The 15,048-nt window shown below is 44.3% G+C and overlaps 1 protein-coding gene across 3 annotated transcripts in view; it reads right to left on the reverse strand.

Moving 5' to 3' along the window:
• Window positions 1-1,312: 1,312 nt before the first annotated feature.
• The window catches only part of LOC120998280 (amine sulfotransferase-like), an 81,008-nt gene continuing 67,272 nt past the window's right edge, over window positions 1,313-15,048 (reverse strand). For all 3 annotated transcript variants that reach the window (XM_040428906.1, XM_040428904.1, XM_040428905.1), the window contains 3 exons: window positions 5,347-5,441; window positions 3,273-3,453; window positions 1,313-1,502 (listed from right to left, as the gene is read on the reverse strand). In XM_040428906.1, coding sequence (XP_040284840.1) covers window positions 1,372-1,502; window positions 3,273-3,453; window positions 5,347-5,441 — 407 coding nt within the window. In that variant the 3' untranslated portion in view covers window positions 1,313-1,371. The remainder of the gene's footprint in view (window positions 1,503-3,272; window positions 3,454-5,346; window positions 5,442-15,048) is intronic.

The raw sequence follows: 15,048 nt of genomic DNA on the forward strand, positions 1-15,048 counted from the left end.
CATCTACCTGGGACTTCTGAGCAGAATATGTTTGTAGCTGGTTCCTACACTGCCCTGAATATTGTAGGCTTAAGTAAGTCCAAAGTGAGGCAGTTTCTTTAGTGATAGGGACCCATCTGCGGAAGCCACCTTGACGCCTGGTAGATGGGCCCGACACGTATGTGCGCTAAGAGTTTCCATTATTCATGTATACTAATTTATAGTCGGTATTGTACCACTTTTATCTAGAATGACCCTCATTTCCTAGCTCTATTGTTTGTATATATAATGGTGTGCAGTCATTTTGTTTTTTGTAATTGTGTTTGCCTCATGGATATGCACCTGTGATCCTGAAGGTTTTAGTCTAAATTTTCTTGCAACATGTTGGCGGTGGCACCCCTTTTAGACTGGACACGCCCATCTACCTGGGACTTCTGAGCAGAATATGTTTGTAGCTGGTTCCCACACTGCCCTGAATATTGTAGGCTTAAGTAAGTCCAAAGTGAGGCAGTTTCTTTAGTGATAAGGACCCATCTGCGGAAGCCACCTTGACGCCTGGTAGATGGGCCCGACACGTATGTGCGCTAAGAGCTTCCATTATTCATGTATACTCATTTATAGTCGGTATTGTACCACTTTTATCTAGAATGACCCTCATTTCCTAGCTCTATTGTTTGTATATATAATGGTGTGCAGCCATTTTGTTTTTTGTAATTGTGTTTGCCTCATGGATATGCACCTGTGATCCTGAAGGTTTTAGTCTAAATTTTCTTGCAACATGTTGGGGGTGGCACCCCTTTTAGACTGGACACACCCATCTACCTGGGACTTCTGAGCAGAATATGTTTGTAGCTGGTTCCTACACTGCCCTGAATATTGTAGGCTTAAGTAAGTCCAAAGTGAGGCAAGGTCAGTCCCAGTGGATATAGTTAATGTATTATATTATTTACTGTTACATAATCATGTACTGTATGTAGTCTTGTAGAAGGCCCGTAAACATTTTTCCCACTGTAGGTGTCTATAAGTTCCTCTTGAAGACCTACCACCCTTTTTGAAAACAGGCACCACATTCACCTTGTGCTAGTCCCTTGGTACAATGTCTGTCATTAAAGAATCTGTAAACATTATGAACAGAGGCAAAGCAATAACTGAACTCAGCTCATTTAGAACTCTAGGGAGTAACCATCTGGTGTTCAGAGACATTTTTTCATCCATGACCCAGATAAATTTGATTGGTAGATCCCCTAACTTGGCATGAACTTCGACCAATAGTGAGGTCAAGGAAGTCTGTTCTGGCTAATAAGGCACCATTGAGAAAAAATAAGACTGTATGCTCTGTATTCAAATATATTTTTATTTTAATTCTTGGTCCATGTATCCCACATATACACTCTAGGATGCAGTTTCTTCATCAAGATCCCACAAAAACTTTATTGGCAGATCTCCCATCTTTTCTTTTAATAGTTTATCGAACATCTCACTTTGTGCCACCGTCATTATATTTTTCCAGTCACCAACAATCCCTGGTAAAAGATTTAGAGAGAAATTTAGCCAGTGGATTTATGTGGAATGTAGAATCAGTTTAGAGTACCCACGATTACCAATATTTTATGAAATGGTTTCCATAGAAGTACATTTCTATACAATATATTTAATTTTTCTGACAATAAATGTCATCATATTTGTTCTACTGCTTCTCTTTAATGAATCTAAACACACAGGCCAGGAGACAATTAAAAAACACAGCAAAGGAGAGTGTCCCCAGCAAAGATGCACTGATATATTATACTTTAATGTATCAGTGTATGATAAGGCATTTGGACAAATTTCTTTTTAAAGGGGTTTATGGGCTACAGATACTGATGCCCTGTCCTTAGGATAGAGAGGGCTCTGTTAACCATAGGGCAAACAATGCAACTGCATATGGTCCACCAACAGTAGGTTGTATGATTTATGCCTTTGAACTGTCCTAGATCAGGTGGGACAATTGGTTGGTTGCAACAAGTCCCAATTTCATCTGTATGCGCATTCTGTAGAGGCACTAAGGGGGCATAATTACTTTGTGGAGGCACTAAAGGAGTACTACTACTTTATTGCATCACTAAGGAAACACTCTATTGTGAATGATCACTAATGGGGAATAATTACTGTTTGAGGGCACTAATGGAGAATTCTTTTATGAAAAGGGCACTAAGGGGAATAACTAATGTGTGGGGGCTCTAAAGGGGCATAACTACTGTGTGCGGGCATAACTACATTTTTTAAATGGGCGGAATTGGTTAAAAATAAGCAGGAAGTATTGTTCGCTTCACTGATCTCCTGTTGGTTCAGTTCTGACACTGTTATTATCCCCACTGCTCTCCACTAGTTGCTCCCAGTTCATTAAACAAAATGACAAGAGATGCTGCTAAGGTAATCACTAGCTGAGGCAGGTCAACAATGTGACCGATGATTGGCTAAACAGGCATCCCCTGTAATTTTCAGTTTTTCTTTCCAGGAAGTGAAGAGCAATGGAAAACCTCTTTTAAATCTTGGCAGCCCAAAAGACTGGGCTTTTGTAACCCAGTAGATAAGTCGTTGTTAGAGTTGGCAATGGTTTATAGCACATTTCCATAAACATGTATGCTCAACCAGGTGTGATACCAGTAGATACAGAACATTACTGCTGATACAAGTGATTTGCTGCAGATGTCACTTGCTGGTACAACATTTCATTGCTTGCAGTCTATAAACAAAGATCTTAAAGAGGACCTTTCACCGATTCTTACCCTATGAACTAAGTATACAGCCATGTAGAGCGGCGCCCGGGGATCTCACTGCACTTACTATTATCCCCGGGCGCCGCTCCGTTCTCCTGCTATGTCCTCCGGTATCTCCGTTCCCTAAGTTATGGTAGGCGGAGTCTGCCCTAGCGCTGGCCAATCGCATTGCAGAGCTCACAGCCTGGGAGAAAATAACCTCCCAGGCTGTGAGCTCTGCGCTGCGATTGGCCAGCGCTAGGGCAGACTCCGCCTACCATAACTTAGGGACTGGTATCTCCGCCTACTATAACTTAGTGAGCGGAGATACCGGAGGGCATAACGGCATAACGGAGCGGCGCCCGGGGATAATAGTAAGTGCAGTGAGATCCCCGGGCGCCGCTCTACATGTCTGTATAGTTAGTTCATAGGGTAAGAATCGGTGAAAGGTCCTCTTTAAGCATAGGTACAGTACTAGATCAGTGTAGATTAAAAGGGTTAGTACTTTTTTTCATTACTTTTGCCTCTTGGGATACTGATTTATTTTGAATTTACCTTTACGTAGAAAAGCTCCTTTACTTTGGTCTAACAAATCTTTTGGAAGATGTGAGTAATTAGAAAGGGGATCATCCTTCATGTTCTTAAAAGTTGATCGTTGCACCACGGTATCTATTGCTTTTTCATCAAGGTTTATGTCCACAAATTTGGATATTTTTAGTACAGCTGACCGAAGGTCCTGAAACAGACATATAAAGTAGCTACAAAATACACAGGCAATGGTCCCATATTATAGTCCCATTTTAATAACAATTAATTCTGAGCTAAACATATACCAGAGAAGAAAAGATAATAGAAGCTATAATTGTCCCCTGTTGTGCTCTCATCTTATACTGTACATCAATGATGAGCAGCCCTGGTGCTCACCGTGTGACCTATGGCTTCATTTTTTGATTGTGCATTGTGCAGTTTGTCATAAAGGTTAAATTATAATGCTCAAGTTCTAACCTTTTTTTGGGCATCATAAACATTAAAAAGGTTTCTCATATAAATAGGATCTGGTACAAATATTTCATTGCTTGGAGCCCAAATGCTGGGACCAGAAAAAAAACAACGATAAAATCATCATGGCTACATTTCTGAATAAATTAATGAAAACAGATAATAAGGCAGTAACATAACAGATGCAAGCATTATATATGGACTTAACCTTCACTCTGATGTGATAAAATCTGAAGCTCTCAGCCAATATATTTTCTTCAAAACACATCTGTGCCCACCTACCAGAGTCAAGGTGGTCTCAGTCAGGCAGGTCCTACTCTAAACCTACCTATGGCATTGGGCTGGGACCCCCATGGTCCTGAGAACACTTGCCCATGTCCCCTGTTTGCTGTAGGATGGTGACTATGCATGTGTAGTTGCCCTCCAGAGCATGCTTGCTCTGCAGTTTTCATATCTCCCATAGACTTAAATGGAAAGTGACCATGTGCATGCATTCTGAAGGGGCAAAGCATATTGAATGCAATGAGTGGAGCTCAGATGTGAGACTAGGCTTGAGCGAATGCAACTTCGGATCATAGATCTGAAGTCGATTCATTCGAAAACTTCAGTTTTGATGCTGTTTCCGTAGAGCATTAAATCGTATTGGCTCTGTGGAACCAAACTTCATCTTGGCCGAAGTGTTGTGAGACTTCGGTGAATTACTTTGGTATTCCCATCTGCGTATTGAAAAAAACATTTTAAAATAGGAATCCGAAGTAGGATTCCTATTTTAAAATGTTTTTTTAATAAGCAGATAGGAATACCGAAGTCATTCACCGAAGTCTTAGGCTAGTTTCACACTAGCGGCATGGATCTCCGGCAGGCTGTTATGGCCGGTGAACAGCCTGTCGGATCCGTCCTGCCGCTAGTGAACGCGTGCCCCCGGACTACCGCTCCGGCTCCATTGACTATAATGAGGGCGGGGTTCCGGCAGCAGCATGGCAGTGCATGCTGGGAGGCCGCCGGAATAAAAGTACGACATGTCGTGTTCACTAACGGCAGGACGGATCCGACAGGCTGTTCCCCCTCCGGAACAGCCGGCCAGAGGTCCGTGCCGCTAGTGTGAAAAGTATCCTCATGCAACTTTGGCCGAGATGAAGTTTTGTTACATAAAGGCCATACATTTTAATGCTGTACGAAGACAGCATTAAAACCAAATTTTTGGAATGAATCGACTTTGGATCTGAAGCTCAATTAGCACAAGCCTATGTGAGACCATAATAATAATAATGTAGGTTTAACACCACTGATATTTTTAGAAAAATAGTGTACTTCACTTAGTGTATATCAACAGATGTTGTGTCTTAGAACTTATAGGGGGAGATTTATCAAACTGGTGTAAAGTAGAACTGGCTTAGTTGCCCATAAAAACCAATCAAATTCCACCTTTCATTTTTCACAGCTCCTTTGGAAAATGAAAGGTGGAATCTAATTGGTTTCTATGGGCAACTAAGCCAGTTCTACTTTACACCAGTTTGATAAATCTCCCCTATAATCTTTACATTGATGTAAATTCCAAATGGATACCATCGTTTTCAAATTCACTTTATATATTGCTTATCTTCATATAAACAAATAAACTACTAATTACCTTTTTCATTTCCTCATACGTCAAAAAAAGTATGTTGAAATTCTCTTTGTGCGTGTACCAGCCTTTAACATGATCAAACCATGAGCCAATGAAGACTGTAAAATAAGATGGTTTATCTTCAAAATTATGGAATTACTCTTGCTTTAGAGCACTGCATGGGTTTAACAAGTTAGTAACCGCCCTTACATACTTTTAAGGTGCTCACTAACAAGCTTTAAAGCTGCATTATAGCCTTTTTATGGTGGTGAAGGTTTAACCCACCATATGTGTTAGCAGACAGCCAAGAACCTGCTCTAATGGCCAGAATGGGACAAACTTCTAATCCTGGCTATTTAATCACTTAGATGTCACAGTCATTAGCAACCGTGGCATCTAAATGGTTTCAGATAGAGGAGATTCCCACTGTCACCTATCGGCACCCCTATGAATGTGATTGCAGGTTGCCAATGCCTTTACATAGCAGCCAGGAGTTTATTGAAGGCCACCAGAGGCACAGAATGTCCTACTGACCACATAATACACTGGCTATATAAGTAGTAATGTGTATTATGTAAGCGATCAAAAGATCACATGGCAAAGTCCCCTTGTGAGATTATCAAGTGGTGAAATATAAGAAGTAAATAAAGTTTTATTTTAAAAAATCCCAAATAAAAAGAGAAAAATATACAACTTTTTCTCATGAAAAAAGTTAAAAAACATTTTTTAAATCCCTTCCATGTATTTGGTATTGCTTCTTCCATAGTGAACTGAACTATTCAATGATCACTTAATTTGTCCTGCAGAGTAAACACTGAAGAAGAAAAAACTGAAAAAGCAATAGCAAAATTAAATTTTGTTGCTTAAGACCCACAAAAAGAATGGAATGGAAAAAGCAATCAAAATGTACTCCGTTTATACTACTGAAAACTACAAGTCATCCCACAAGAATAAAGCCCCCACATAGCTCTTTCAAACGAAAACTTAAAATAACTTTTTTGTTTTTATTGTACATAAGTTATGGAACTTAATAAAAAAAATATATTATATATATATTAGACAGGAAACCGGAGAGCACTCCAGATAAAAATTGTAGTTTATTCACCCATGTGGTGTAGGCAACTTTTCAGCTCATACAAAGAGCCTTTTTCAAGCAGTGAACACAAGTGCAACATGGGGTATATACTGTATAGCTCAACCCCTACATACAATTATCAATAAAAGAATTACATCAATCAGCATGTTGTGCATAAAAAAGATTATCAAATCTGCATAAAATATATCCAGTGTCCATATAAAGTGCATATGGTCCGTGTGGGGATCTACCCATATAGAAATAAAGTGCATACATAGTTACGATCTTGTAAAATACAAGAAAAAGTGCAAAGTGCTGTAAATTGAATACACGTGTGCATCATCATATGATGTAACAGTGGGAGGAGTGATGCGATACATGAAAATCTGAAAAACAATAACATACCCTGCAGGTATACCTGAGTCCCACATGCAGGCTATCGCCAAAGTCGGCGTTCGGAAGATGCTACTGCGCAGGCACCAAGTTGCGTCAAAAGCATGCGACGTGAGGTCACGGAGCACCGTTTGTGGAGCATGCGCTTAGGCTCAAGCGGCCATTTTACAATGGGTAAGTAATCTACAACCATTCATACTTAATGCGGGCAGCGCCATCACGGAGTCTTTCAGCTCGCCCAGAGTCATGTATACAGGGTATCTTAGAGGATAAATACATGAGGAGGCTGCACCCCGTCAAAAGTACAGACCCTCTGCCCTAGTGGGCATAAAGTGTCAACAAACATGACGCGACAGGCTACGCCTGTCACCACAGAGCCCGCAAATCACCTCTTATCTATAACCCCTGCCAGGGATCTCCTGATGACCCAAAGCTGACATTAAGTACAATAAAAATATATATTTGACACAACCTGGAACAGAATAAAACATTGATAGTGTTAATAACATATAGTGACATTGGCATGTGGACGCAGTGTTCCTCTGCAGGGCACGCTTGTTCCTCATTTCCCAGAATCCATCACTTCTGTGAAAATATAAAAAGAAAACCATATGTCCTTAATGTAGCTTGTTTGTGTTCATAGTCCACTATCTACACACAGGACTACGACCAAAGTACATATGCAGAAACATTGTAGGGCAAACCATTTCCCTATGAATACAATCCCGGATTATAATCCATATTAAGCCCATTAGGTTTTAAAGAATCCAAAGTATATATCCAATATAGCTCCTTCTTTTTCAACATCAATACTCTATTGCCCCCACACCTAGGCAAGGGAATATGATCTATAATCCAGCATTTAAGATCCTTCTCAGAGTGTTTAAAATCAGAGAAATGTTTCGGAATCTGTAAATCTTGCAGTTTTTTACGAATCGTGTAGCGGTGGTTGTTGAGCCTACATGGGCAGGTTAAGACATAAATAACAAAATTGGAGTTGCATGTGAGATGGAAGCATATGGGATAAGTGACCTCTGTCGTTGGGTGTACAAAAGATCTACCCTTACATATCATTCTGCAATTGACACAGAATAGGCAGGGGAAGCTCCCCTTGCCCTGTTTGGTCAAGGTAGTTTGTGTCAGTCTGGATTTGGGACAAATATCTGCTTTCACTAGCTGGTCACGTAGATTTCTCGATCTACAATATGAGAAAAGTGGAGGGGATCTGAATTCAGGCACTCTGCTGCAGAGGAACACTGCGTCCACATGCCAATGTCACTATATGTTATTAACACTATCAATGTTTTATTCTGTTCCACGTTGTGTCAAATATATATTTTTATTGTACTTAATGTCAGCTCTGGGTCATCAGGAGATCCCTGGAAGGGGTTATAGATAAGAGGTGATTTGCGGGCTCTGTGGTGACAGGCGTGGCGTGTCGCGTCATGTTTGTCGACACTTCATGCCCACTAGGGCAGAAAGTCTGTACCTTTGACGGGGTGCAGCCTCCCCATATATTTATCCTCTAAGATACCCTGTATACATGACTCTGGGCGAGCTGCCAGACTCCGTGATGGCGCTGCCTGCATTAAGTATGAATCGGCATGCGCGCACGGTTGTAGATTACTTACCCATTGTAAAATGGCCGCTTGCTTCACAAACGGCGCTCCGTGACCCCACGTCTCATGCTTTTGACGCAACCTGGCGTCTGCGCAGTAACATCTTCCGAACGCCGATTTTGGCGATAGCCTGCATGTGGGACTCAGGTATACCTGCAGGGTATGTTATTGTTTTTCAGATTTTCATGTATCGCATCACTCCTCCCACTGTTACATCATATGATGATGCACACGTGTATTCAATTTACAGCACTTTGCACTTTTTCTTGTATTTTACAAGATCGTAACTATGTATGCACTTTATTTCTATATGGGTAGGTCCCCACACGGACCATATGCACTTTATATGGACACTGGATATATTTTATGCAGATTTAATAATCTTTTTTATTACCTCATGGGTCCATCTACCAGCCACCATAGTTAGAGACACCAGCGCAGTGGGGTAGTCTTTTAAGTCTCCTTGGATGCATATAACCCCGACTTTCCGGCCAGTAAACTCAATGGACCGCACCATGGTAGCCGTTACTAGGGTCACTAGACTCCCTGAGTCCAGCTGGCACAAGTGATCTAGAGACTCTGGGGTACCTGTTGCACACAGCCTCCTGGCATATAGCGACTGACGGTAGCCATAGTTAGTGTCCATGGGCTCAATCCGATGGGGACAGTCAGTCCTTACATGGCCAGGCTCCTGAAACCGCCAGCAGACTATCGGAGCAAGGTCTGCCGTGGGTACATCCCGGGCGGGTTTTATCGGCTCAAATCTGCAGGCCTGGGGTGGAGATTTCCAGGGTTTGCCGACCCCCCTCCCGATAAAACCATCCTTTAGATTCCTGGTAGCTTCATATCGTTCCACCAGGTCCACCATCTCAAGGGCATTGCCAGGAGACACCTGACCGATCCAATGCTGGAGAGGGTATGGCAAAGCCCTCCAGAACATATCAGCTAACAGACGATTCAGCATAGCAGTGGGACTCAGCACGTCAGGCTGTAGCCATTTTTGCAAGAGGTGAAGTAAGTTATAATAATGGGATCTTGCAGGCTCAGCCGGGTTGAACCCCCACTGATGCACTCGCTGGGCCCGGACCAACATATTCACTCCCAGTCTTGCCAGAATCTCACCCTCGACTTTATGGTAGTCGGCCGCTTGATCGTCCGGCAAGTCGAAATACACCCGCTGGGAATCAGATGCCAGGAATGGAGCGACGACCTAAGCCCACTGGTCACGGGGTAGCTTTTCCCTGATGGCCAATTTCTCGTACATCGCCAGGTAGGTTTCAAAGTCGTCTGCGGGGGTCATCTTAGGAATCGCGGCACGGACTACTTTCCAGGCATCGTGGACGCTCAGGGTTGCTCCTGCTGTCTGCAAAGCCATCACGTGTTGTAGCAGCAAGTGTTTAGTCTCCTGCTGCTGCTTATTAGCCTCTCGTTGCTGCAAGTTTCTCTCTAGCTGCTGCAGATTAGCCTCCATGAGGGCCTTCACAACAGCCTCCATTTTGTCGTGGGGCCCTGGCTGTAATACAGATGGTTTAATGTACGACATACAAACGTGCCTGAAAAATGCAGAAACCAAAAATATCGGCGTTCACGCCAGCCTCACTGCTCTTGCCCACATCCTCCACCAACTGTGGGGTTTGGCTCTGGTAGACAGGATTAGCGGACGCAGTATAGAGGCAACAACAAGTTCTTTGGATCAAACAGTTCAGTGTTTTATTCACACTTTAGGCAAGTGACAAAACAAGCAGTCATAATCAAGCAAAAAGTCACCTTACTTTGTGGGTGGTAATTCACACCATGCGGCAATTCTGCCTCAAAGAGTCCTTGACCATAGCAGCACCAACCTATTTTCACGCCAAACAGGTACTAAGCCTTTATCCAGACACAAGGCTCCCAGATCCCAACACAGAGACCTGGCTTCTGAGCCCAGCTGCCTATTTAAGGACAGCCAGGTGCTGCCAAAACCCGGACCAGCACTTAAAATCTGGTCCAGTATTTGACCTCAACTGGTTGTAAATCAGCCCAGCAGCACATGCTGGGAGGAAAATACCTGTTTTTCCAGACCAAACCTCTCACTGTGTCACTATATATATATATATATAGTATAGTATATATATATACTAGCAGGATGACCCGTAGTGTTGATTGAGCATGCTCGGCCGAACACCAGTTTGGTTCGAGCAAGCGCAATGCTCGAGTCTCCTCGCCGCACGTTTCTTGGCTGCTACGCAGCCAATAAGGATGCACGTAAGTGCTGCCCTTCACTATAATGCCGTAGCCTTGTTGGTTACTGGTATTACAGTGATTGGCTGGCCAGAATGCGTCATCGGGTATATAGCACCCGATGACACGTGTTCAGCTCAGTGTTAGTCAGGGAGAGCTGTGCTAAAGAAGGGAAAGATGGTGTAGGGAGTGAATGTTTTTTTTATTTAAGTAGAAAAACTTGTCAGAGACCCAAAACTCCTTTTAAGGTCTATTGTTGTGTGTGACAGCAACAATATATATTTTTAGCACAACCTGCACTAAATTGCTAAAACTTTACAGATCCAAAAGTCCTTTTAAGGACTATTGTGTGTGGCAGCAATATCAATTTTTAGCGCACCCTGCGCTAAATAGCGTGCGATAGTTAGGCCGCTGCAGACAGCGACATTATCTGCGTTACATTTCCTGTGTAACGTGTGCACATCCAAAAAATATCATCCAGTGTACTCTTTCCGTAGACGGTGTCCGCTGGGGTACATCTCCTGTGTAATGTTTCCACATCCCAAATACCTGTGACATTCCCTGTAATTTTTTGTTAGCCACTGGTGACATCAGCGACATTATCTGCGGTATTTCTCCTGTGTAATGTTTTCACATCCCAAATACCTGTGACATTCCCTGTTATTTTATATTAGCCGCTGCTGACATCAGCGACATTATCTGCAGTATTTCTCCTGTGTAACGTTTCCACATCCAAAATACCTGTGCCATTCCCTGTAATTTTTTATTAGCCGCTGCTGACATCAGCGACATTATCTGCGGTATATCTCCTGTGTGACGTTTCCACATCCCAAATACCTTTTTAAATTTTTTGCCGCATACACTTACAAATCCTACGCTACTGTACATGTGACATACTTTCAAGCATATATAACATTTAATATGAAGAAGGCGAGCAGTAAGGGACAGGGAAGTGTCCGTGATGCTGATGGTGCACACAGAGGCCGTGGCACTGGGCGCACTGAAACTGTGCCTGCTGCCAGAGCACAAGAAAAACAATCATCCACGATAACTAGCTTCATGTCCAAGTTTGCAGGGCGGCGCAGGACAACGCTCTCGAAGTCACACCAGTGCGACCAGGTGGTCAGTTGGATTGCAGCAGATAATGCTTCCAGTCGGTTAAGCACCACCCTGTCTTCCACCAAATCCAGTCTCAGTAGCCAAGTGTATGGTCAACACAATCCTCACCCTGATCCTCCTTCCTCCCACCATGGAGAGTCTTGCCAAACAAGTGGTCCCACACTTGGATATTCCGAGGAGCTCTTTTCAGTGCCATTCCTTCATTTGGGCCTCTCGACAAGCCCACTTGAAGAGGGACACAAGATCTTGTGCCCTGATTCCCAAACTCTTAAGCATCCACAGTCAGAAGAAGATGACGGTGGGGAACAGCAATTAGTGTTTCACTAGGTGGATGATGATGATGAGACAGTTGCCAATAAGTCAACGGCAATTATTGTCTCAAGAGGTTCATGATGAGGATGAGATACAGTTGTCAATAACTGAGGTTGTTGTTAGGTCATCAAGTCAGGAGGATTAGGAGAGTGAGGAAGTGGAAGAGGAGGTGGTGGACGATGAAGTCACTGACCCAACCTGGGAAGGTGGCAAGCCAAGCGAGGACAGCAGTACAGAGGGGGAGGGATCAGCAGCACTGCAACAGACTGGAAGAGGAAGTGAGGTGGCAAAAGGGAGAAGGCGGGCCACACCAAACAGGCCTGCAACTGTTTCATGAAGCACACCCTTGCGGAAATGTCCCTTGCCAAGGGGTAGGTGTTTCGCAGTCTGGCGCTTTTTGGAGGAAAGTGCGGACGGTAAAAGAATTGCAATTTGTAACCTGTGCCATACAAAAATGAGCAGGGGCGTGAACACTAGCAACCTCACCACCACCAGCATGATCAGCCACATGGCATCAAAGCACCGTAATAGGTGGGCCGAACGCCTGGTTCCACAATCTGTGTCTGTGGGTCACACCACTGCCTCCTCTTCCCCTGTGTTACGTGCTGGCCAATCCCCTGTCAAAGGCATAGGCCCGGATGCCTCCCACCCTGCACCTGGACCTTTGCAAGCACCATCAGCAACCACATCCACTTCCGTGTTCCAGCGCAACGTACAAATGTCCCACCCACAGGCCATAACACTAAATGTGCAACTTTCTGCAAAATTACTGGCCCTGAAAATGTTGCCATTTAGGCTTGTGGACAAAGAGGCCTTCGGTAGGCCTGATGTCGGCGGCCGTCCCTCGTTACTTAGTCCCCAGTTGCCACTATTTTTCACGGTGGGCCGTGCCCGTCATACACCAGCATGTGTCCCGTAACATCACCCGTGCCCTGACCAATGCAGTTACTGGGAAGGTCCACTTAACCACTGACACATGGACAATTGCTTTCAGCCAGGGACACTACATTTTCCTGACGGCACATTAGGTGAACGTTGTGGAGTCCGGGAGCGAGTCATACCCTGGGATAGCACAGGTTCTACAGACGCCAAGGATTGTGGGCCCTAATTCCATCAGGGTTTCCGCCACCACCTACATTAGTGGCTCCAACCCCCACTTGCGCTGCATTTGTGCCCATTTCCGCAAGTCATCGACAGCTTCCGCCGGTCTGTCAATGCTGCAGCAGCGCTTACAATTGCCAGCTCACCGACTGTTGTGCGATATGAGCATGCGCTGGAACTCGACGTTACACATGTTGGCCACGCTTTGTGAGGAGCAGCAGAGGGCAGTAGTGGAATACCAGCTGCAACATGGTCGTCGCCTTTCCAGTCAGCTTCCGCTCTTCACAAGCGAGGAGTGGGCATGGATGTCTGACCTCTGTGAGGTTTTAAGAAACTTTAAGGAATCAACACATATGGTGAGCGGTGATAACGCTATTATCAGCGTCACCATCCCACTTCTGTGTCTACTCAAATGCTCACTGCTCACAATTAAAGCCGACACTTTGCATGTGAAAGAGGTGGAAATCGGGGAAGATATTACACAGGGTGATAGCCAGACCACCCTCAGTTCGTCTTCTCAGCACAAATTGGATGAGGAGGAGGAGCAGGAGACGGTTGCCTCCGCTACAGAGGGTAGTACCCATAGAAGTTTAATTCCATCTGTTCAGCGTGGATGGGCAGAAGAGGAGGAAGAGGATGATGAGATTAAGAGTCATCCTCCTGATGATGACAGTGAAGTATTTATTGTTGGGACTCTGGCACACATGGCTGACTTTATGTTAGGCTGCCTTTCCCGTGACCCACGCGTTTTACGCATTTTGGACAACACCGATTACTGGTTGTTCACCCTTCTCGAACCCCGCTACAAAGAGAACTTCTCATCTTTCATTCCTGTGGTGGAGACGACTAGCAAAATGGTGCAATACCAGAAGGTACTTGTTGAAAAATTGCTCCAAAAATTTCCAGCTGACAACGCTGACGGCAGAGTACGTAGTTCCTTGGGCAACCGAGGAGGGATGACGAGGGTAACACACAGCAGTTCCAACAGAGGCAGGGTAACACTTTCCAAAGGCTGGGACAGTTTTATGACATTCTGCCAGCACCCTCACCCTGATGCGCGGCCTAGTGTCACAAGGAGGAAAAAAATTTGGAAGATGGTGAAGGAGTACGTAGCAGACCGTATCAGCGTACTCAATGATCCCTCTGTGCCTTACAACTACTGGGTGTCCAAGATGGACACGTGGCACAAACTGGCGCTTTACACCTTGGAGGTGCTGGCCTGCCCTGCCGCCAGCGTTTTGTCAGAGCAGGTATTTAGTGCTGCTGGGGGCATAATAACTGATAAGTGCATGCGCCTGTCAACTGAAAATGCTGACATGTTGACTCTTATAAAAATGAAAAAGGCCTGGATTGCCCCTGACTTCTCTTCTCCACCAGAGGAAAGAGGCTGAACATAAAGGCACTTTAAATGTTTTTTTATTTTTTTATAATGTACTGAATACACTGTATTCCCATGCACCCCTTCCACCACAAAAAAGGGTATATGGTTCAATCTTCCTTTTCTCGTCCTCCCCCTCTTCCATCATAACATGCTTATTAGTCTGCCCTCGCTCCTAATGTTGTAGAGAGTCAGCTCACCTGCAGGCCCTCGCATATAATGTTTTAGAGGGTCAGCTCACCAGCAGGCCCTCACCTACAATCTTTTAGAGGGTCAGCTCACCTGCAGGTGCTCACATATAATGTTTTAGAGGGTCAGCTCACCAGCAGGCGCTCACCTACATTCTTTTAGAGGGTCAGCTCACCTGCAGGCGCTCGCATATAATGTTTTAGAGGGTCAGCTCACCAGCAAGCCCTCAGCTACAATCTTTTAGAGGGTCAGCTCACCTGCAGACCCTCGCATATAATGTTTTAGAGGGTCAGCTCACCAGCAGCCCCTCACCTACAATC

This window comes from Bufo bufo, chromosome 4 (assembly GCF_905171765.1).
Source record: "Bufo bufo chromosome 4, aBufBuf1.1, whole genome shotgun sequence".
Lineage (NCBI taxonomy): Eukaryota > Metazoa > Chordata > Amphibia > Anura > Bufonidae > Bufo > Bufo bufo.